Genomic DNA, 24,789 nt, shown 5'->3' on the forward strand with positions numbered 1-24,789 from the left:
ATATTTAACCAGCAATAATTTATTACTGCTTGCTTGTAACCATTTTCTCCTTTTCGAGGTGTTAAAACAAAGCATTGGAATGCTCCTAACGTGTTAGGAACTCATCGAGATCACGCTGACATCTTGGGAGAGAAAGAAGTATTCGCACCATTGCATATGATTTTAATCAGCTACATTCACCAAATAGTTGAATAGTGAAGAATATTGGGAAAAGTATTTCAAACAATTACGTGACACTTCCTTTGGAATGAAAAATTCTTCAGTGACGAGGCTAATTTTTATGTTCACGGTGAAGTTAATAAAAATAATATGCAATACCTGTGATTTGCTCAGTCGAATGGTTGTTGATGGTAAGCTAATTATGTGGTATAATGTATGGCGAACGGAAATGGTTGGTCCATATTCAACAACGGAACCTTAAATGGTGAGGGCTTCTTGGATTTGTTAAGTGAACACGTTTTTTCACCCTTGCTTACGGGATATGGCACTTTTCGTGAGTTTTGAAACAGGACAGAGTGTGACCACACTATGTGGACATTTTGGCAATTTCTTCATGGTAATTTTCTAGGTAGATTGATGGGCAGATGGGGATCTATTAAAAGGCCTGCACATTCCCCAGATCTAACATCTTAGGAGGACTTTTACCTTCAGAAACATTTGAAGAGAATGGTGCATGCACTAAAAGTCCCTGATATTGACCATCTCAGAGAAGGCATAGTTGCTGCTTGCGATGTTGTTGCACATGCTACATTGCCAAATGTTCTATGCGAGTGTGAGAGACGTCAACGAGTGTGCTCACAGGAACATTGACAACATTATAATGTGCATATATCGTAAGTGAAAGATATGTGTATAACTTTTTGCTGGTTAAATATATGTTGGAAAATCCTTCGTCACTTCATTTCTCGTGAAATTCTAGCCTGATTTGATATATCACATCACCCCCTTTCCTTTGAAATTTCTCGTTGAATTCAATATGACGGTCAATAATATGCCGGACCTGCGCTTGACACACACGGCTAGGGATCTCCCTGTGCCTAATCTATTTCTTTCATGGCCAATTATACCAAGAATAACTCCTTTACATTTTGTAGGGAGTGTTAAGGGACATTTGACTCTTCATAGTTCATGTAATGGGTTTTTTATCAGTCACATAGTTACACATATTATTTTGTATCTTCTGATCGCATTGCAATCCCAGAATGATTTTTTGATATGTTTTAGAGTATGGAATGAGGGACCAAATATATTTTTTTCACGATTTTTGGTGATGACATGTTTTGAGATATTCAAGGTCAAAAGTCAAGGTCACGTGACAAAATTATATTTTTATCCAAAGGTAGGCTTGTTATATATCACTGGAAAGCTTGTTCAATTCCCTGTACAATAAGCTTTATTTGAGCTTCCTAGGCAAAATAGTGGCGGAGTTACAGCAGATTTAGTATAGTTAAGCGGGCTCAAAAAGGGCAATTTATGCTAACTTTGACCTTGAATAATTTAACAATTACAAGACGCACGAAACTAAAAATGTTCATACTTACTAAGTTCCATGCGTAGTTTCAACTCCCCAAATTTCATGAAAATCGGAGATGGTCAGGTCAAAGGCTGTGTTGATTTCGCATGGAATGACTCATGTATGTAATCAAAGTATTTCGTAATCATCGTTACAAGACTCTTTAATGCGATTGGAAAATGCAATATTATGTTGTATTTATTGGCCTAAATATGATATTTTTTTCATCTTTATTACAAAGATGAAGTTTTTCGTGACAGTTGCAAGGATATTAATTTTCCTTTATCTTTTCCATGACACACTTTTCATTAAGGAAGGAACACAGTTTCTTGCAATCAAGAAAATGATGTTAATTTACTTATGCTTGCTTTAACACTGAGCCACACCATATGTAGAACCACATCTTTTAAAAACAGATAAACCATTAAAGTGCTTCCATTTTTAAGCGCTACATTTGAGGTTAGCTACTAACTTACAGTTAACCCTGAGTTTCGTGACTTGCTCCGTCCTCCATGCCTTTGAGTTTGGTGCAATAGAAGATGATCACAGATTGAGAACTACCCTGATCTGTGGATTTTAATACTTGTGAGGCTGTGCAACGTTGGTGCAAACTAGCATGAGATACTTAAAAATTTCGCTACATTTTGTAATTTGGATAATTTTTTGATCTAAACAACATGAAAATCAAATGTTGTTCCTGTTTGTTTTAAGTCTACTTTATGCACATACAGGCTAATCGGGACTGACTTTCACTTTAAAGAAGAATCCGAGCAACTACAGTCGGGATGCGCTAGCAAGCGGCGTGGAACCACCCACTCTGGTAGCGACGCGCTGTTACCGGATTGACCTACTTCAGGATTTTCGCGAGCCTACAGAAACATGAGGAAGGCTGAACTACTGCAGCTCCTTATGTTACACAAACCCCAGTTCCCCATATATAGACAAGCTTGCAGAAGAGGCGGGACATACGGTGGTCCGTCTCCGGCCTTATCATTGTATGACCAATGCAATCGAACTTATTTGGGCACAGGTCAAAGGGCTGGTAGCACAGAGGAACACTTTGCCACCTTTTACACAGTCTAAAATTTTGCAATTGACAGAACAGGCTATGGGGGATGTGACAGCAGATAGGTGGCGTTCGGCTATAGAACACTCAAGGAAGATTATTTCCGAAGCATGAGAAAAGGAGGGAGTTGAAGAGCAGCAAATGGAGGATTTTGTAATTTCACTTGGGAGGGAAGACAGCAGTGACAGTAGTAGCTCAGATGAAGATGTTCCTTTACCAACCAACAATGAAGATGATCTTGGGATAGCGCCACTGCACTGGTAGCCGGTAAACAAAAACAACTGATTCTTTCATTCATTTTTTATGTTTTTACATACAGGTAGCTCAAAGCATTAATAACACATGTACCAAATTGTTACGGTCCGCCCTGGATGGTACTTGGTTCGATGGGTCTATTGAGCCTCGGCTTCACACTCAGTATCTCTTCGGGGCTTGAGTCTCCTCGGCTCAAGGTTCGGGTTAATCCGGCTGCTTCAATCCTCGATGTAAGGTCCCTCGTAATTCTGGGTCAAAGGTTCTCAATCTACTTATAGATCTTGACCAAGATCCTATAAGCAATCGACAATCCTTCTTCCCACTAGGTTCTGTCGATATTCAGTTAAGTACCCAACTTCCTTTTCTCTTTTCAGCCTCTGACCAGAGAACCGAAAATTAATCCGTGACCACAGAATAAGAAATGGTGTTCCCTGACCAGGGTCACAAACGTTGACTACCAACAGTCTATCGACTTCCGAATTCCGGTATATCTTAAGACAATCACAGCCCTCTCAATTATATCTCCTGACCAGGAGCATAGAACCGAGAGAACATAAGCCTTCTGACCAGAAGAGCTAAGTAATTGTCCTAAGATAATCCAGAATAAACTAATTCCTAGTAGCGACGTGGAAGTAAGCGCAGAAGTACGAGTGTGGAAAGAAAAGACGGTAATACGAGTTCCGTATTTATCTGGAGTTCGAATACAAAAGGCCACGGGTCACCGAGCTTCGCTGCTTATATAGCATTTCTCGGTGCCGTGAAGGATTTACCAACTTTTATCTTAACATCAATTTTACATTACAATAAAATACATATTAATAAAATATCAATGAGAAACATAATTAGCTACATGCAGAAATTACTATTTTTAACCTTTTGTGAATATAAAATATGCAATATAATTTTAATTGTTACACTCAGAATTTAATTTGACTAGGGAGTATGGCTTCTTCCAACTCCCCTCTCTCCCTGCAACGGCCACGCGAAAAGACAACAAAGAAAAGAAAGAAAGTTTACAACGTTAAAATGTTAAGCAATTTTTTTTTTTAAATACAGGTTTTGTCTTGCGCGGGCATAACTTTCGTTTACCTTAACGTAACTAAATCCTGATTACACCGTCTTGCAGTAAAAGATCAGGGATTAATATGATATTAGTTAAATTATTGTCCACCAAGGGACACGACAGATATAGCGTGGGGAAGACAGACTAATCTTTCGTCTTTTCCCCGGTTTCAACGTTTACATAAAGTTGAGTCTGCCTGGCTTCCACACAATAGCGATTGCTTTCTCGCATTGTTGTCACCGATAATGAAATTCCAGCTCAGCTTGCTGGCAGAAAGAAACAAACTCTTTGAACTTATATTTAACATCAGGATGTATAGTCTATATACGAGGTGTGTTCCACTTTTCTTGGTAATTAACCATTGACACACAAACATTTTAAGTACCAAACAAAGAAAAATATTAAGTTTATATACACATTTGTAACGTGGAACTGCTACACGTTACAATTGCCCCGCTTCCTACGAGAAAATTTGAACAATTTTCTCTTTCACAGAAAAATTGTGAAAATTTTCAAAACTTCACTTAATGTTCATAACAATTCACTGGCAACTCTTGAGGTTCCACACTAGTCACAAGAAATCTGGCTTTCTCCGAGTATTTCTCTCCGTCGTTCCTGGGAACAGGTGAACTTCTTTAGGTTCTGGTAGTTAACCCGATCTACAGGCTCCTTTGTAGACGGCTGCAGGAGAAGTGCGGAGTTCTCCCTCATCTGGGTGGCGATGTATGGTCCGACGTACACCTCGAAGAGTTTGGAGATGGTTTGGAGACGACTGGAGCTCAGCTTACGGTTCTTCACTAGGACCAGATCTCCTTCATTCAGGATCAAGGCCTGTCCTTGATTCTTCACTCTTCTCCTCTTCTGTTGGACCTTTTCTCTCCCTTGAGCTTGATATAATTTAAAAGCCCAAGTCGTCTTCTCATCCTGTGGTACAGGCCAATAAAACCTTTCATGAGGTTCCTCCGGAATGGCTCTATTGAAGAAAAGTTCAGAAGGAGCATATCCCGTAACAGAGGAAACTGAATTGTTCAGTAACCAAACCACATCATTGATTAAATTGGCCCAACGAGTATGCTCTCTGTAGCAAAACAGCCGCAAAAGACGGACGACTTCTTGGTTAATTCTCTCTACCACATTACTGCTGGGATGATAAGCTGCGGTGCAGACATGAGTAATGCCCTTCCTTTTCATGTATTCGCTTCAGGTTGTCGAAGTGAACTGGGTACCTCGGTCTGAGAGGATGACTTTTACTCGAGGGTAGTGCGCAAAATACGTCTTCTCCAATAAGTTCACGATCTCCTGAGATGTAGCTCTCCTCAGAGGATAGGCCGAAACGAATTTTGTGCCAATGTCAACGGCAGTAAAAATGTAGGAGAACCCATGGGAAGTTGGTAGCTGACCTATAATATCAATAGACAGCATCTCATGAGGATCCTTGGGTGAAATGTGAAGCTTCTCTCTCAGGATTCCTATCTTATCCATTTTTGTCTTGGCACACATCTCACAGTCCTTTACATACCGAATAACATCTCCGGATAGTTTGGGCCAAAAATATCTATATTTTATTTTAGCTTTGGTTTTTGTAATGCCAAAGTGTCCTAGGTTATCGTGATTTTCTCTAAGTATCTGGGAAACAAATATTGCCGACACACAAAGCTTCCAAATAATGGATTCACCCTGAACTCTTCTGAACAATAAACCTCCATGTACACAATAATTCTTCCTAGTTCTACCTTGAGTAATGGTATTAGTCTCTTCTGGAGCTTCCAAGATCTTCAAGATGCTTTGACAAAACAAGTCCTCCCTCTGAGCTTCAATCCACTTCTCCAGTTCCTCAGTCTCTTCCCGTTCTTGCCAAAGATAGTTCACCTTAAAAAGTGTCTTCGGAATCTCTCCTTCTGGTGAATCGGACACAGGATACCGGGAAAGAGTGTCAGCTATCTCATTATCCTTTCCTCTGACGTAAATAATCTGGAATTGGTAAGCCTGTAGTTTCAAAGCCCATCTAGTTAACCTGCTATTAAGATCCTGAGAGTTTTTTAACCAGACGAGTCCCTTGTGGTCCGAGTATATTTTAAATGATTGGCCTTTTAGATAAACTGAAAATTTCTCCACACCAAAAATGATACTCAGACACTCCAGTTCATGGATGGAATAGTGTCTCTCATTGTTTCTCAACTTTCGACTTGCATATTGGATAACATTTACAATTTTCTCGCCACCTTCTGGTTCTTGGAACAATATGCAGCCTAATCCTTTAGCAGAGGCGTCAGACTGTAGACAAAAGCTTAAATTAAAGTCTGGCTGAGACAATGCACCAGTAGTAACTAACGTAATCTTAATTTTCTGGAACGCCTGTTCTTCCTCTTCACCCCAGCTCCACTTAACATCCTTCCTTAGGAGGTGACTTAAGGGTTCTACATCCTGTGCTAATCCAGGATAAAATTTTCTTCTCCAATTAGCAAGACCTAAGAACTTCCGGAGGTCCTTCCTACAAGTCGGTCGAGGAAATCTCAAAATGGCTTCATTTCCAGCGGGGTCAGGTTTTACTTCCTCTCCTGATACTATATGCCCTAAAAAGCGAATCTCCTTTTTGACAAATTCATATTTCCTTAATTTTATGGTCATTCCACATTCTCTCAATCGTTCTATGACCAATTGTAAATGTTGTAAATGCTCTAGAAGCGTCTTGGAGTGAACAAGTAAATCATCCAGATACACGGTCAGATACTCCTCACTCTCTGGACCAAAATATTTGTGCATGACTGAGACAAAACTGCTGACCGCATTCGAAAGTCCAAAAGGTATCCGAGTAAATTCACATAAGCGACCTCGATAAGAAAAAGCGGTGTATTTTCTGTGGCTAGGGTGTATTTTTACTTGAAGCTAGCCAGACGCGAGATCCAAGCTGGAAAAATACCTGGATCCTCGGAAACGTTGCAAAGACACATGGATGGGTTCGACGGAACTTCTTGGAACTATCATTTTGTTGTTGAGCTGGCGAAAATCAATGCACGGGCGTATTTGTCCTTGAGGTTTATCCACTACAATTAAAGGATTCAAATAGGCAGAATTCGAAGGTTGAATGACTCCCCATTCCTTCCATAGATTTAGTTCCTTTTCTAAAGCTTCACGCTTGGCAACAAGGCTTCCTAAACACTGGCTCTAAATCCTTCAACCATATCTCACACTGAACGTCTCTAGCACAGCCAGGTCTTTCTGAAAATACATGGTGATATTTCATAAGCAAATGGAACAAACTATCCTGTTCACTCTTGGACAAGAACTGACTTTCTTCAACCTTTTCCCTAATTTTATCTTCACTGGCACTCCACCTATCCAACACAGCGACGTTTACTCTGGCTTCCTTGCCTCCGTCGTAATCTATATTAACAGTGAGCGGGGTGCAGCTACTTTGCAGTGTCAACTCGTTCTCCAACAAACAGATATTGGCTCCATAGGGCTTAAGAAACGGCATGCCCAGTAAAACATCAACACCTAATTTCTTTATCACAAATACTTCAGTGTTCAATTCTTGGTCTTTAAATTTAATGCTAATATTCCTTCTCCCACAAATCCTTATCCGATTCGAACCGGTTACTCCAACTATTCGAATTTCTGGATCCTTCTGTAGTTTCATTCCCCTGTACTTCTCAAGTAGTTCCATCCAAATGTCGAAATTTAACAACGAAGCCTCGCTCCCAGTGTCGAGTAAGCAAACGACAGGAATGTCTGCAACTTGAGCTTTAACTTTGGGCGTACTATGGAAAGTAGTTAATTCAACAGACTTCTTAATCCCTTCTTCCACAGCTTTCTCTTCTACTTTGGTTAAGGAGTAGCTGTAATGGATTTCGTAAGCCCTGTTAAAAGTTTCGCCATTGGATATTATTCGTTCCTTGCTACTTCCTTGCCCAAGCGGAACGGAACTTAAGCAAGATTCCCATTTAAACCTTGGTTAGAGGGAACCACTGGAGCGCTCTAATAGAACTGACGAGTCTGATCAACAGCTTGTTGTTGCTCAAAGGTCCTCGGTAACTCTGATTCATATGTCTGAGATCCTGAAGTCACGAATTGCCGGTTAGGAGAATTGTAGACTCTCCTTCGAGGAGGAGATGCTGAGTTTCTTCTTCTCTCGACGTAACCTCCTTCTGGTGATCTCGTCTCGGGATCAGATCTTGGTTCTTGTCTATTAGGTCGACTTCTATACCACGTCCTTCCTCTAAACTCCCTAGTTTGACGGTAACCATTATAACCTGTCCTTGGTTCCTCACGGTTACGGACGTTGTTGTTAATATTTCTTCCCGCAGGTCCGTGGTTTTCTCGGACGACTTGTCTCACTGCTGTATTTCTCTGTATTGGTTGCTGATTTCTAAACCTTCCATTATTACTGTTCCCAGCTTCATTTCTCTTGAACCAATCTGCTCTCCAGCTTTCGGCCTCCTCATTCACTTCATATCTCTTCAGGAATGCCGCTAACTCTTCATTGTCTTTGGTGGGTTAACGAGGTAAAGTTGTCTGAATTTATAAGACATCTGTTTAATTATCAAATTCAAGACCTCACTTTCTATGAGTACTGGCGAAAGATTCTTAAACCCAGCATAAATTCCCCACGCATACTCTTCCATGGTTTGATTGGAGCCTTTAGTGTACTTTCTATTTCTCAAGACGTCCAATTGTCTTTGTTTTGCTTCCTCTGAAGCAAATGTAGCAGTAAACTTTTTACAAAATCCATTGTAGTCCCAAAACTCTTCGTAATGGGCCTGGAACCAATGCTCGGCTTGTCCGGTAAACAATCTGGATAGTAACTGGAGACGATATTTCTCTGGAACTTGCAAAAGCTCAAAGTTAACATTTAGTTCCTTCAAGTACTTCTGTGCACTTTGAGCTTCAATGTTACCACTGAACTTAGGGAGTTGATTTAAGTCAGATATTCGAGGTAATTTGACATATCGTCCTCCGATTTTTTTATCTAATTCCGAATCTGAAGATGGAGTTGAGTTCCTTCCTGGTTTCCGCCATTTCGACGAATCCTTCCCGGTGGTCTTTCGTCCTCGGAAGATGAATCACAAGAAGGTCTCTTCCGATTATTTTCTGTCTTCGAGGTTTTTCCAAACCTTCCAGCATCAGAGTTTCCAATGGAGGTCACAACTTTACTGTGATTAATTCTTTCTTCCATACCTCGAACAATTTGATCTTCCACTGTGGGCCTATCATTATTCTTCCTTCAGATCTTTCTCTTTCTCAGAGGTCCACGTGCACCCTCACACTCAACGTAATCTGACGTCTCTCCAGCTGACTGATGGTTATCAAAGCCATAAGGTGACTTAACAGCGGTTTCCTGTTGAGTTGAATCTACGCGAAGTCCTTGAAGCCTGTCTCTCAGGGAGCTTATGTTTTGTTCCACGTTCATAATGAAATTCCAGCTCAGCTTGCTGGCAGAAAGAAACAAACTCTTTGAACTTATATTTAACATCAGGATGTATAGTCTATATACGAGGTGTGTTCCACTTTTCTTGGTAATTAACCATTGACACACAAACATTTTAAGTACAAAACAAAGAAAAATATTAAGTTTATATAGACATTTGTAACGTGGAACTGCCATTCCAGATTAGCCGTAGGGTGCGTAAAGTGGACTTTAAAACACCAATTCAATCAATCAATTCACACACAATTGATTTGTTCTTGATAAATTCTTCTCCGTAATACAGTAACTCAGTTCTGTAAAATTCTGTTTTAGAGGTGAATTTTTGTAGGTTCCTCAAAATATAATTTAAAAACATGTTAACGAAACGAAGTTGTACGTAATTTGTTTATATGTAATTTGCCCTAATTTTCAAGAAATACATTTGTTTTGTACGTTCTGAAGCTTCAACAATCTCGGCGTGACAAAGAAGGCAAAGAGAGGCGGCATGAAGTCAAAGGAGAACGATTTGCCACACTGTTGTTCATAACACAAGACGCATTTTCTTTTGTTGGTAATTGTGATTCGATATAACATAAGTAAAAAGATGCCGGTAGTTGATACTTACAATGTACCATAATAAAAACACAACAAAGGTTCTTTCAGTGAATGTTTTCGGTTGCTGTGTAGAGCAGGAAGATAAAATGTTTCATGCTCGCCAGAATGTAAAATTCACATGGGAAGTTAACGTCAACATTCAAGAAACTTTAGATTCAAACTTCTAGATTCGTTAATTTATGACTTTACGACGGAAATAACATATATTAGCATACTGATACGTACGTGCTTAATTTTGCTTGACGCTTTTTTTCCGAGCTTGCCAACAGCTGACCAGCCTGTCCGTGTGTTTGTGCGAACGTGGCAACGTAGAAACCCCCCTGCCACGTGGCAGCCAACGAGGAGACACAATTTGGTCACGTTCTGCCGTTCTGCGTTCTGATTGCACGCCGCTTCTTATCGCGTCCGTACTGTACGTGCCGGCACCGGTTATCGAAACGCTGTGTTCAGACGAATTGTCATTCTCATTAAGATTGTTGCCACGCAGTGTGCTCATGCGCGCAGTGTGAGTCCGAGTTGAGTCGTGAGACGACGTACCGGTGTTGTACGCCTCGTCATACTTGTGTACATTTGAGGAACTCTTCATTATATTTAGTGTAATTTACATGCCTCATGTTATTAAAGTATAAGTAAGTCTCCATATATGATTCATTTGTACCAGAGTGAAACTGAATACACGAGACAAGACACCCAGGAACTAGGAAGCTATTCACACTGGGTCCATACTACGATACTACTACGCCACCCTGAAACACAAAACAATATAGACTTCACACTTGTTAGAGTAAGGTGGGGTAAGACTGCGCGGCGGGTAAGGCTGCGCACCAGTTTTTCGAGGTGAAAATCACACACAGTTGGCACCACTGCGCCACCGTTACTTCGTTCAAGATGGTAGCTAGCTGTGGACAGTGGTGAAGATACGTTTGAAATTCGTTGTGCTGAGAGACGTAAGTGAAAAGATTTTGAGGGTGTTTGCTATTTATTTTGGTACTACGTGTCTTGAGTACTAGTTCACTGTGAATGAATACAATATTACGATGTTGATGGATAGAAGAAGCTGTGTTAATGCCGAGTCCACCTGTGTATTAGTTTCCATTGCTTTGTGCAATGGCTGGGCAGCATCACGTGATTTGTTCAGGAATGCAGCACGGGGCACGACTGCGCACGTGCGCAGTTTTACCCCACATGTGTGTGGTTTGCAGGTGTAAGTGTGTGGCTTGCAAGGCCCAGCCATGAAGTCGTTTTATTCATCTGTGTGTGATAAGTGGATGAGTAACCATCCGGGTCGCCCAATCACAGTTTTCCAAGTTGCATCCATTTTTACAAAGGCATATGGAAATTCAGCTACAGTTGGGAATGCCATGTAGGGCTTTGAAGTGACTGGATTATGCCCATTCAATCAAGACATCTTCACTGAGGACGAATTTCTTTCCTCTACTGTGACAAATGTATCAAGTCCAACTCCAGGTGAGCAGCCTTCAACAAGTGGGGTTAACAATACTGGATCATACGGGCTCATTTCCGTTAACCAGATTCACCACTTCCACGTGCAGAGCATATTCAGCACCGCCGACGAAAGAGAAGGCAGTCTCAGGTGTTATCTGGATCTCCATTCAAAGTCAACTTGGAAGCCTCGTTGCCTGAGAAGAGTAAGAAGAAAGTTCAGGGGAAACAGAAACGGAACATCGTTGTTGAAAAAGATGTAGCAAGGAGAAAACGCCAGAAGAAAGAGTACAATTGCCCAGGTTGTAATGAGAAGTACAGCGATCCTCCAGTAGAAGATTGTATCCAGTGTTCCACATGTGATGAGTGGTGGCATGAAAATTGCACCTCGTATGAAACAGAAACCTTTATTTGTGATTTGTGTTAGCGATTCCTAACCCAAGTGTAGGACGGGATTCACTGTGCCTACTGTGAGAATGCCACGAGAAATGTATCCCATACGATAGAAGAACTTTTAAAGGTGATTTGTGTTTATTTTTATACAAATGTGACTCTGTGTAGAAAGTGCGCATTCTTACCCGAACTTGATCGCAGTCTTACCCCGCTGTGCGGGTAAGACTACGCATTTGCATGGTCACGGTTTTGTAATTGTTTCACGTAGAAAAATTGTTCATTCAGCTTTCGAAAATTTACTGTGAGTTAGCAAAGGATAGTGCAATGAGTATTGCTTTTTGCATGTGTGTCTGTAGTTTCATAGCTTAAATATAAAATTATGAACTCAAACTGTGCAATCTTGCCCCACCTTACTCTACCCTGAAACTGCTAGTGAAAGCATTTATTTCACCCTTTCAATAGTAATCTTTTACAAGTACTGAATAAACAAAATGTTTCGTTTGAGTTTTCTATCATATGTTTTGCATTCATTTGTTACAATGTTTATTGAGTATTTTCGCTAATTATCGTAGTTTCAGCTTTTCTTAATTTTCTATTTCCTGTATTCGAATCTCATTTTTAAATACGTTTCGAACTCGTCCCACGTTGATTTTTTCGCTATCGATCTAAAAATCATATCGATAATAACATTATTCTACAAAAAATCTTTTTTGTTTTTTCTGGACAAAAAAGTTCTGATTCCAATTGCAAATTTTGCGCTCATTTCAAATCTGTATTTAGATTTTCTCTGTCAGGGATAGTTTACGAGTAATCGTGATTTTAATTTTCTCTAAAATTCTTGCAATTTTAAAGCGAATACTAGGTGAACTCATGGAATAATTTAATCATCCTTTCTCAAAAATTAGTATATTAGCTATAAAAGTTATAAATGTGATATGTGACATAATATTTGAACGTAGAATGGTTATATAATACTTATTTTCAAAAAATATAATAACATTTTTGCAATTTATATTGCATATAACATTATATTCATGCTATGTTTCCTTTGTCTCTTAGACATGCTTCAAACTCTGGATTTGCTGACGTTCTCTAATTTGAGGTCCCACAAAGTACCTTTGTTTTGCTTTGCTGGTGATCTTGCCTAGGATAGGGACAGATGGAAGGCTTGCGTTGCTGCAGCCATAAGCCTTTGGGTCTAAGAAGCTAGAGAGTTAGTTAGTTATCTTCTAATATCTCACAGGTTTCTTTGTGACTAACGTCGTTGTGATCAGTAAGTAGGTGCTCACTTTCAAAATAGTCACGTTTGCCTAAATTTAGTAATGTTTGTGCTGGGGTGGAGATTATATTGGTCGATTCCAAGATAATGTTTGTAGTACTTCTTCATGATAGATCGAATCCTCTTCTTCTGCCTTGCAAAGGCCAACTCTCCACAGACGTAGCAGAAGCTACCTGGTTGATTTCGACAGGTAAAGTACGTATATCAACTTAAACAAAAGCTGCAATCACAATGCTTAGTATTTTGACAATATCTTGCAGGTAAATAATGTTGCTTAGTAACAGAACTGCCAACACCTGAAACAGAAGCTCAGAAGCATATGTTGCCAACTGCTCAACTGACAATCCCCTGCATTTATCACGAACGGTGAATCTGAGTAAAATGATATTCTTTATTTCCTTATAACTATAAAATTATCCCTGATAGCGAAATTCTAATTACGGATTTGAATTTCCCATATCAAATTCCTTCATAAAAACTTATTTTTACGTAAGAAGTAAAACCCTTGTAGAACCGTGTAATTAGGGCTGAGCCGATGCCACTTTGAACCGATACTGATACTCTTATCGATTCCCACCGATACCGATACTTGAAAATTGCAATAATTGAAATTTGTTCAAATATAGGTGTGTAAATATTCTTCTCCAATTATATGCATCAATTAACCTAGAAATTTGCTTCATAATATTCAAGAATGACATCAGAATATTAAAATAGATATTATGCAATCACAAGATATAGTTTTTCGTGCGAAATTGAAGCAAAATGAAAGATAGTTGGAATTTTGCATAATTCGCAGGATAATTAGACTCGGTGAAAGCGTCGCGCTGCATTTTTGCGGACACCGTGAAAGACCAATATGCCGTAAAAGTATCGGCTGATATCGGTAGATAAATTTCAGCCGATACTTTCCGATACCGATACATCGGTATCTGTTTCGGATCAGCCCTGATAATCATCTATATTGTTCTTCATTTATAAGTGGGCTGTAAATTTAAAAGTGGCAACACTTAGGAAAAGGTGATAACACAGTCAATGTACAATCAGGCAGTGAGCATTGTCAGATGGGGACCATGTCTATGCGTGGAGTACCAAAATGTTTCGTTGTAGCGAGTGCTGTTGTGTATTTAGGAGGTTGAAGTGAGTACCATTTCGTGTACTGCCCTAAAACATGTTTGCAAACGTAGAATAGCGATTGTGGATCAAAATCCAGGTGGCCCGTGGCTAAAATGCACTAGAATGTCATGAAGACTTTCATGAAGCCTGTAGCAACAATACCTAGCCGTCCGTATCTGATGGTTGGACAATGGGTAAGTTCATTTCTTGAGGAGGTTGGTATGTGTCAGTAAGAACAACCTCAACATGAGGACAATTGAATCATGTACGGTTCCCCATATTGTCACCCCAACCGACAATGCTTATTGCCTGATAGCACATGCACGGCGTTATCACCTCTTCCTGATAGTGCAGCAACTTTTAAATTGACAGCCTACGTATCAGATATGTTTTTGCATTGAAATTCGGATTACTCTTTTGAATTCTGTTCCTTTGTACTCTTTCTGTATTCTCCTCATGCATGCTTTCTTTCTTCTTCTTCTGCCCTCAGTGTAGAAGTGCTAGCTGGCGTGCGTTGCTCATTTGTCTTTTGCAGCTGAAACATTACCTTCTTTCCGCTAGGGCAGACTCCGCATTGGCTGATGACCCCGGAGACGTCGTTCCTTGGACCTTCGTGGAACATGGAGGCCTCTCCCACTTCGGAAGGGTGCGTACTTTTTGAAACACTTTCCTTATCTCCCAACTGAGCCAGGCGTTATTCTGAAACAGAAAGTTTGTTTATGTTACAGTCCCGTGCGAATTAATCGGAACAAGATATTTTTATGTATGATAGAGTCTCAAACTTGACTATGGTTTCATGATGATGAATCTATGACAAATCGTGTAATACAAATTATATAACAGAAAGAAGAACATATTAGCTTTAAGATATATTACGAATATGTAATTTATTGATTCTGAATAGTGTAATTGATGAATTGGGGTATAAGTACAAAAATACATAAAGTGTTTAGTTATTGTCGTATTTCAATTAATTCGCACGGGACTGTACGTGTGTGTGAATTCGCCCACTAATAAATGTATGAACGTTGAGAAAATATTTCAAATAAAGTAGGCCAATCAGAAATGAGGTCTACAGTCCCGTGCGAATTAATTGAAATACAATAACTACACACTTTATGTGTTTTTTGTACTTATACCCTAATTCATCAATTACACTATTCAGAAACAATCAATTACATATTCGTAATATTTCTTAATAGCTAATATGTTCTTCTTTCTGTTATATAATTTGTATTACACGATTTGTCATAGATTCATCATCATGAAACCTAAGTTAAGTTTGAGACTCTATCATGCATAAAAATATCTTGTTCCGATTAATTCGCACGGGACTGTACCACAGGAGTGGAATAAAAAAAAAACACATATATTCCCAAGATACCTATATGACTAACGGTTTCCACGAATATTTCGTTGCTCTTATGGATATAGAATTGAATTATGTCGTTAGCACTTGTTAATCATTTGCATAAGAGTTCATTGCACGAAATCATTTTAAGAATGATTCTCAGGCTAAAGTTACCACCCTAATACACTTTTCGAACCTTATAAAGAATGTTCTTTGGGACAACTATAAACTCTCCCGATTGTAGACGATGCAATCATCATATTACATATTGAGTCTCTGTAGTTTCTGAACAGGAGATTGAGGTAGCATGGCATGCATAAATAATACGATTCAAATTTTCCATCACGGTCCTCATTCATCTCATTCACTTTGTTTAACCCAATGCGATGTTCACGAAATGAAGATGAAAATGCACAAGCATCTTAATATCATGTGTAATGCAAGAGAGAAATCAGTGCCTTTTGTAGTGGACAAATTTCCCTGGTAATACTTATGCATCCCACTATCCTATTTGAAGGACAAGCTGTCATACTTCTTTAGGGAAGATACAAGAGGTAATTGGTTGTCTAAGAAATACGAATGCGTATTGATTAATACTTAACTTTGTATCAGAAAGTTACAATTAGACACTCATAATGTATTAATGACATTCTCTCCATAGCTCAGTACTCGTATTATAATGCCATTCTAAATTTCCCATCGCGTGCACAAGGTATGTTTATTGCACTACTCACCTTAATGCTTCAAAACATTGTTCCTTCACAAGATGTCCAGTGAGGTAAAAATAACTGACTTTGTGCAGAGGTATGTAAATTTATGCTGTAGTTTTCTTTTTAAGTTAATAAGATGTAGTCAGATATAAATGTAACAATATGAAACACATCAGCTGTAGTAGGTTGTAGTGGTAGCGATGCTGGATTTGCTTCCACATCCTTCCTTTCTGCAGACATATGTAGATTGAGTGTTATAAATATTCCCTGTAGTTTTCAGCTAAGCTATAACGAACACTTGGTGTTCGTATTGAAACTGAAACATTTAGTTTGGCTGTAATTTCATAACAGTATACAACAAAACTAAAATATGCAATTTGAAGTTTTATTGAGAATAAGTCGTGCATTACAGACATGTAAAGTTCTTAAAAACAGTATGTGTGACAAAGGGTCCTTTCGTGTGCACAAAGTAGAGTTACGCGTTGACCAATTTCCTTTCATGTGTTCTGCAACATTTATTGATATAATAAAATATGAGTAACAATTGAAGGGCTCGGGTGTAAAACATAGTAAAGGACAATTTGATAATTTTTCAGTCACAAAGTAGAATGTGCCATCCTTCAATTTTTGAATGAAATTGCCATGCCATACAATTTACATTGAACTCGCTGAAATCTTCTGAAGTTGATAAACACAACTCAAAAACCATTTATCTACAGTAAAACTTCTAATATCCTTTTTTCTCAATGAACCTAGAAATGACCAAAATGTCACTTGCCATGTTTTGCACCCGACCCCTTCAATTAAGAACGTCAGTGACGATTTCTATGAAATATAACGTTTTCCAAAAAGAACGATATGATTTTACAATGAAATAAAATAAATACTATTTCAGATACAACCAAACTTTTTATATTATATTGAAGCAAAGTTTATTACATTATGTTTTGAATAATACATCATTTAAGTGTCCACCTCGACTTCGTGCACACGAGTGAATTCGATGAACCCAGTTTTCGATGACTTTGTGCAATAACTCGGGCCTAATGTCACGAATGCAGCGTTAGATATTCAATCTTAATGCATCAAGGGTTTGTGGTCTGTTTGCATAGACTATAGATTTCAAATAACCCCACAAAAAGCTATAAAAAGGAGTTAAATCACAACTTCTTGGAGGCGAACTAACAGTTGCATTTCTTGAAATTACCCTTTCACCAAACTGTTCTTGCAATACGTCGATAGTGGCATTAGCAATGTGACATGTGGCACCGTCTTGTTGGAACCACATGTCCTCCAAATCAATTTCAAACCTCTTGTTGGTATTTTCGCATCGTGAAGAGTAAAATCCCTTTCAAATTTTTCAACGATTCGACGAATAGCAAGCACAGAAGGGCTATTATGTGGACCATAGTTTTCGTGAAGTGCACGTTGAGTATTCACAGAAGAACGTCTATTTTCATAATTATTTTGGAGAATAACCAAACGTTCTTGAAGCGTGTATTTAGTCATGATGAATTGTCACAGTATACTAAACGCAAGTGACAACTAGTGACAGTTATAATATTTGAAGCATAGTTGTCAGTTCATTCCAAAATCATATCATTCTTATTGGAAAACCCTTATATAATTTCGTTAGATTTTATGATAATAATCAGAAGCATTTTTCTGTCTCTTCAGCTGGTGATTCAAGAAATGAATCGTCTTGGGATGATCGTGGATATCTCTCACGTCTCCATAAGGACGATGGTGGATGCCCTGGAAGTTACGCAGGCTCCTGTTATCTTCTCACACTCCTCCGCACATGCGCTCTGCAACAATTCCAGAAACGTTCCAGATTATATGCTTAAGAAACTGGTAAGATTTTATTTTTGTACAATATCATAAACAACTGTTGTTGTATGTTATTTGTCCCAGTGTGATATACAAAATATTTTCAAGTTTGTTTATTCTATTTAACACACTTTCGGACAGTGTTTCAAAGGTGCAAGACCGTACTTGAAGCGAGGGATGGTCGAGCAGTTCAGTCTGGAAGTCTTGAACTGGAATCGAAAATAATTCGAATTGTTTCATTTGGAAAAACACTACATACACGTATGCTGATCAAGGCAGCTTATATTATCAGGGTCTTCCTCAAACTTCAAAACTATTTCTTTTTTTAGTTTGGTTTGATTTCAAGTCTGAGAAAGACCCTAATAGGTGGTTCAAATTTAACATTGTTAAGTGTATGTTTTCCTTTACTCTAATATAGACTGCCTTTGTCATCACATGTTGTTTTTTCTATCATGGAAACAACGTTTAATGACGTTATGATTGGTTTGGTTTATTTTACTTCGCTTTTCTGCTACTTTTGTCTAATTGCGAATATGAAAATGGGTGTTGAAATTGATCTCGCGACACAAGGAACACCTATGCCCAGCCCGGGATTCGAACCCGAGGCCACTGTCGTCATTGCGCCTTGTGCTAACCACTTTTTCACCTAGGTCGGGCTTTTAATTTGCACTTCGACTGCAGCGCCTAATACGGTCAGTAGATCAAACTAAGAGCACATTGTTTCTTGCACGTTATAGACGTTTCTTGTTCACCGTAGAAATCACACAGCATTTTAAAAAGTTTCTGTATTTACAATTCTACACAATAGAAAATTTACAAACAACGACTCGCCGTCTTTCGACTTAAATAATTTCAAACAAGAGAATAACGATCACACGAGGGAAGTACGGACTCGAATCTCGTTTAATTGGCTCTTTTGAACTGCACTAGGTGACGTCATTTCCAACAAGACTGAACTTGTAGCCTGCTTTATGGACCTTTCGCACCTCAGTAATCCGCATTCTGAAAACGGACACTTATAAATAAGGAACTTGCACAGTGAATCTTGGTCACTCACAAGCCCCGTCTAGTTTTCACTAAGTGCAGTGCAGGTGTATTCTGGTGTCAGGCTTGTGCGAGGAAATGACGTTCAACCAAGTAGACGGAAGGCAGTGTTCAAGTTCAAAAGATTCAACAAATGCATGTCTGCTGCTTTAAACATTCCTTTCATTAGTTAGCACGCACAATGTGACCAAACACCACACATTGCACCTCTCCAGAACGTAGTGCATACAGTGCAAACACCAAATACATTACCTGACACCAAATCAACAAAATAGACGAGTCAGTTTTGCACCGTGCAAACAACTAGACGCGTGAGTGCAGATAGAGTCAAAACGTGCAGGGAACTATTATCGGATTAAAAATTATGGATACTAGAGTTTGGACTCTAATTAAAAATTAACCATTAGACCTACAAAAAACGATTTACATCAAAATTTAGCTTATTCAATTCTCCGTTAATCTATGCTAACCTTATCGTCCCGAGAACATAAAAAGCGCCTTTCTTTTTTAGTTTTGCAAATGATCGCTCTCTTTTGAAATTCTATAAATTAACGGCTTGTCCGATCGTTATCAAATTCTAGTACAGTGCAGGCAGAAAGGTTTTAAACACAATTCTTAATTTTTAGATTTTTAAAAATTTGTCAAAAAAATTTTAATATCAAATTTGCGAAATAACTTCTTCTTAGTATTGGGTAGTCCTACAAATACAATATTGGTCTTGTATTGACGCTACTTGCATCTGTTTATAAAATTCACTATCACTATAAAAAATATCATTGCGAAATCGATTTTACACATATTTTTATTCAACAGATTAAATATGTACGTGGAACGTGGCAACACCGCACGGAATGACTAGCAGTAACAGTAACTATTAAAATCCACCTATCGCCGTAGAGTTAGGCAACACACATAACGCTTTGTGTATTTCAGGATTTAGGTTTCCCATTTTTATTGCCGGAGCTGAACATCTATTCCATATAAAACATTTATTTCAAATCGGTAAAAACATTTTATTAAAAAAAATATTCAACGATATTTATACATATTTATAACGGTTAAGGCACAGTGGAAAGTGGTTCGGATCCTATTTTGAGTTACAAGTCCAGTCCTGATTAGTGAAAGGCAGAAAACCCATTATTAACGGTCAACACGACACGGTTCGGCTCGGCGCAGATGAACGTTGCCAAGTTTATTTGAAGGAAATCAAAGGGGCAAATTACCCATGAGGACCAGTTTCAGATATCTTCTTCTCATTTCAACTTGCACATTAGCAGAGCGGACGAGATGCCTACCCGAGAATTAAAACGAGTCGTGGCAGTACGTTTCAAAATAACTGGGCCTCTCCGGAGCAGCCATTTTGTTTAATGCCTTGTTGTGTGACAGAATGAGCAGGAAAAGTGAAGATAAAACTTTATAATATGGATTCCATTACTGTGGTGCCTCACATAAAAGTTCAACATGTTCTCCCCTCTTCACAAACTAATCATGTACTTAATCACTGTTTCAGTTTGTAGCGTTTCTGTTGCTCTTCTCCCCGCACCTCCTCCTCCTCACAAGTTGCAACCATGAACTCTCCATTGCAACATCTGAATGGTCCTGTGCCATTCATAATGTTTTTTCTTGTTGAATGTAGACTTAAAACAAACTTCGATAAACTCTCACAGCTCTCCACACAATAAATGCAGATATTTGCATAAATTTTCTTTCCATTTCAATAAAATCTGGTTGTATGATATTGAAATTATTTCCCCGTTGCAGGCAATGAACGGCGGAATAGTAATGGTGAGTTTCTTCAACAAATTTCTCAGCTGCAGATCAACTGCCACACTGCACGACGTAATAGGTGAGTACACATGAATTTCTACAAAACCGTTAAGTGTAATTTAGATATTCGTACTAATTATGTTATGCATGCTTGTGTAAGTGTGTGTGGGGATGTGCGTGTGCGTGTGCCATTTATTGCTTTTATATTTTTGGAAAACATATGCAATTATTGCTTATGTGTAAATAAATAATGTACTGTCTCCATAATATTTTATGGAAATTATGACAAGTACTCATGATGTAGTGTGGCAAAACTTGGAAAGCATATATAATTAAAGTGGAAAAAATCGGTATTTTTTAAATTGCGAAACCTTATACTAGTTTCTATCATTAATGGATATTGTTTACGAACATGAGAATCTTGAATGAGAGCTGTTGGAACCCGTTACTTTGACTAACTGCTGTGTAGTGACGTTTAATTGATATTTTTAATTTATTTGTATACATGATCTTTAATAATGTGTATGCTTCTACAATTAATAATATTTAATATTTTTATGGCAATATAGTGGTATTATGTGGTATGGGGTTCAATTTAATTGTATGTGCGGAAAACAGCTGCTGAAAAATGTCATTGTGTTCATTGTACTTCTCACTAGGAATGTAAAATAAATGCTATTCTCTCTTGTCAAATAATTCAAAATAAAGCATCGCCCTCCTTGGGAAAGTGTTTGCTTCCACCAGAAGAAAGTTTGGATACACCCACTAATATAGTTGCATATGATCTTCTACAATACAACACATTGTATTTGATATTGTGCTAACATTTTTCTTAATATTTGCGTGCAAGATATATCACTGTTATGCTTACGTGCTAATACACTAATACTACAGAAGGTTCTCAGCTGCCTCGGAATTTAAAATAAATCACTGTCATCTTCTTCATCATGTTATCATATATGGAAGTATTAAGCTGCTACGTTCACAACAGTTGTTCAAAGTGGTGTCATCCAGCTTCGCTGCAGCCATGACATCGTCGCACAAAGTTCTGACGTACACGTTGGAACAACTCCGGTGTCGTTCGAACAATGTCGCAGGCAGCGAGAATTCTTGCCAGGAGATCCTCTTCAGTCTCGACAGGTGCCTCGTACACAAGAATTTTCACATGACCCCACAAGAAGAAATAAAATGGGGTCAGATCAGGTGACGGAGCAACCCACGGAACAGCTTGTGAAACTTTTGCTGGTAATAAAAGTATTACATCTTCATGCAGCGATTTTTGCTTATAACTTTCGCCTAAGGTGTTTCCGGACCACGGTTCCTTATCTCAAATTGATACATGTGCCCTTCTCCATCATCCCTGAAAGTTTATATCATCATCCCGGAAACACCCTGTATATATTTTTGAAACGAACCCAAACGGAAAAAGAATAAACGAAGAATATCACCTTTGCTCAGTATGTCTTCGACCGCTTCCTGCTGACTGATTATCTTCGGGTATTAAGTATCTAAATAGAAAGAAGAATTCATTACAGGTCGTTCATGCTCACATTATTGTTTTCCTCTCGCTTTCTAAATACTTCTGGAACTTTGCGTTTCTTGCTTCCCTTCTTTATCTTGGCTGTCTTCATTCCAATATCCGAAAAAACTTTCCTCCTTTCCTCTCCCATCCCTCCTCACACCAATATTCCTCTCCTATGATAATATACGACAGTCGCCTTCCGATCCTCATAATAAAATCATCCTTCTTCGTTATTTTCCACTGCTTCTCGCTTTCCTTCCTCTTTTTTCCTGTCGGGAATCTTTGAACTCTTCAATCTACTCGCGGTCGAAACTTTGTGCTTTCCCCACACCTCATATTTCTTGATATCCAGGTTGGGAGGTTCGTTGCATTTCTCTGTGTTTCTTAAATCTCCTCAACCCCAAAGAAGCTTTGACTTCGCCCTGGCTCACTTCCAAGATCCTAAAGATGGCGACCAAATATGGAAATGGAGAACCCCCAGGCGGCATTGCCCGTCTTCGATCCGACAGTTTCAAGTTCGTAACCCTTATCTGGAACAACATACAGTAAAACTTCGAAAGTGCGATGACTGCGTTTTCTCCACTTTCCAAATAAAGTTTAATTGATTCTGAACATTGAACCAAATATATTAATGAGAATAATGGAATGAAAGCACTGCAGTGCAGTTAAAGACCGTGGTAGTAGCGATTTTTAGTTTCAGTTGGTGAACCGGATTTCTAAACTGGCTCAGCTCATGAAGATAGTTTAAGTATTTTGTAATTAAACACTGGATCAATATATATATGTGGCTGATGGTCCTTAATTCATTGCAGTCTGTATTAATGCGGATTATCTTAAGGAGATACTAAGGATGGTAATGTGTGGAAACATGACAAATCGTACTTCATTCGCATTTAGGAAATAAATGTATAGTCATTCGAGTGTAGAGAAACACTGAACATAAATAACCATGTAAAATTAGAGTCCTGATTCGAACGCCACTTTACTTCAAATAACGTTCTATAGATCAGTTTCCCTCTGACAACTATGGTATGTGTCAAGTCACCGTGGAGCCCAGTAAACCCTCACATCAAACTTCTTCCACCAATAGAGTCCGTTTTAGGAACCGACGGTGCTTGATAAGTCCACGTGAACTAAATGAGATGTTGCCAATTCAGCTTCTTTAGAGGTTTCATAACTTTGCTAGGTTGTGTTATTATGTTGTGCTATTTTATATACAATGTGGAATCCTTGGGAGTGTAATGTCATCGCAGTGAATGAATGGATGTCTAAACACTGCGGATACAAGTGACAACAGCGCTTGTGATTAAAATAGATGCTGGCTCGAACCAGCATCTAGGATGGAAAGAGGAAAGAAGAAAATGGGAAGAGGAGGAGGACAGAAGAAGAAGAGTGGTGGTAATCGGGAAGGTGGAAATATCGGAAGAAGAGGAAGCCTTTTTGAAACTAGGCCCAGGTTTCAAAGTGAAGGAAAGAAATGTGGACTATGAATAAGTTAAAAATGACATCGTGGAAGAAGTGCTCCAGATAAAAGAAGAGGCAGAAAGGAACAAGATTAGAAGGAAGACGGCAGCTATATTGAAGAAAGAAATGGAAAAGCAGAGAATATTAGATAATTTATGTAAGAAAGAAATAGAAGGCATGAAGAAAATCAAGGCAAGAAATGATATTGTGGTGGAGCAGGCAGATAAGGGAGGAGCCACTGTAGTTATGGAAAGAGAATGGTACGAGAGTAAGTATGAAGATCTAAAAGGGGACAGCTATGAGGAGATTTGTAGATCAGAAGAGGAACAAAATATTATAGAGAGAAGATCATAAAAGACTGTGGGAGGAGAGGATTTTAGAAAGTGCATAAAGGAAGTGAAATCTCTGCAAACTGATTGGGATAATGGTTACTGCAACGTGGGGGATAAAATAATGAAAATGAGTGAAGGCCTAAATATAGGCTCTAGTTTAAGCCCAGTGTTAGCAGAATTGGTAATGAACGAGTGGGAAAAGAAGGTGATCGATTAAGGAGGGGACAAGATAATCCTGTTCTGCAGATATGTGGATAATTGTTTCGGCATATGGAGGGGAACAAGGAGGCAGCTGTACATATTTGTCAAAGAAATAGAAGATGAAGCACGAGGAATATACTGGAGCTTGAAATAGAAGAGGAAGAGAACGAGAAGATAAGTTTCCTAGATAATATGATGAAAAGAGAGAGAGGAAAGAAGATTGATACCACTTGGCATCAGAAAAGGGGGCAGCGGGGGTCTTTTGTCACAAAAGATGTGAATGAGGGACAAAAAGAAATTTTATAAAGAATGTGGAAGACAGAATCAAGAAAATATGCACGAAAGAAGAAGAAAAAGAGAGATAAATAGAGAGCCTATGAGAGCAACTAGAAAATAATGTGTACGAAAAGGAAGACAG

The 24,789-nt window shown here is 38.7% G+C and overlaps 1 protein-coding gene across 1 annotated transcript in view; it reads left to right on the plus strand.

Moving 5' to 3' along the window:
- LOC145980366 (dipeptidase 1-like) overlaps positions 1-24,789 on the plus strand; it is a 136,302-nt gene that overhangs the window by 104,383 nt on the left and 7,130 nt on the right. Inside the window, exons 7-9 of the mRNA XM_083113428.1 lie at positions 14,712-14,796; positions 17,889-18,065; positions 20,847-20,931. Coding sequence (XP_082969554.1) covers positions 14,712-14,796; positions 17,889-18,065; positions 20,847-20,931 — 347 coding nt within the window. The remainder of the gene's footprint in view (positions 1-14,711; positions 14,797-17,888; positions 18,066-20,846; positions 20,932-24,789) is intronic.

The sequence above is a fragment of the Lepisma saccharinum genome, chromosome 27, assembly GCF_977018435.1.
Source record: "Lepisma saccharinum chromosome 27, izLepSacc3.1, whole genome shotgun sequence".
NCBI classification, from domain to species: Eukaryota; Metazoa; Arthropoda; class Insecta; order Zygentoma; family Lepismatidae; genus Lepisma; species Lepisma saccharinum.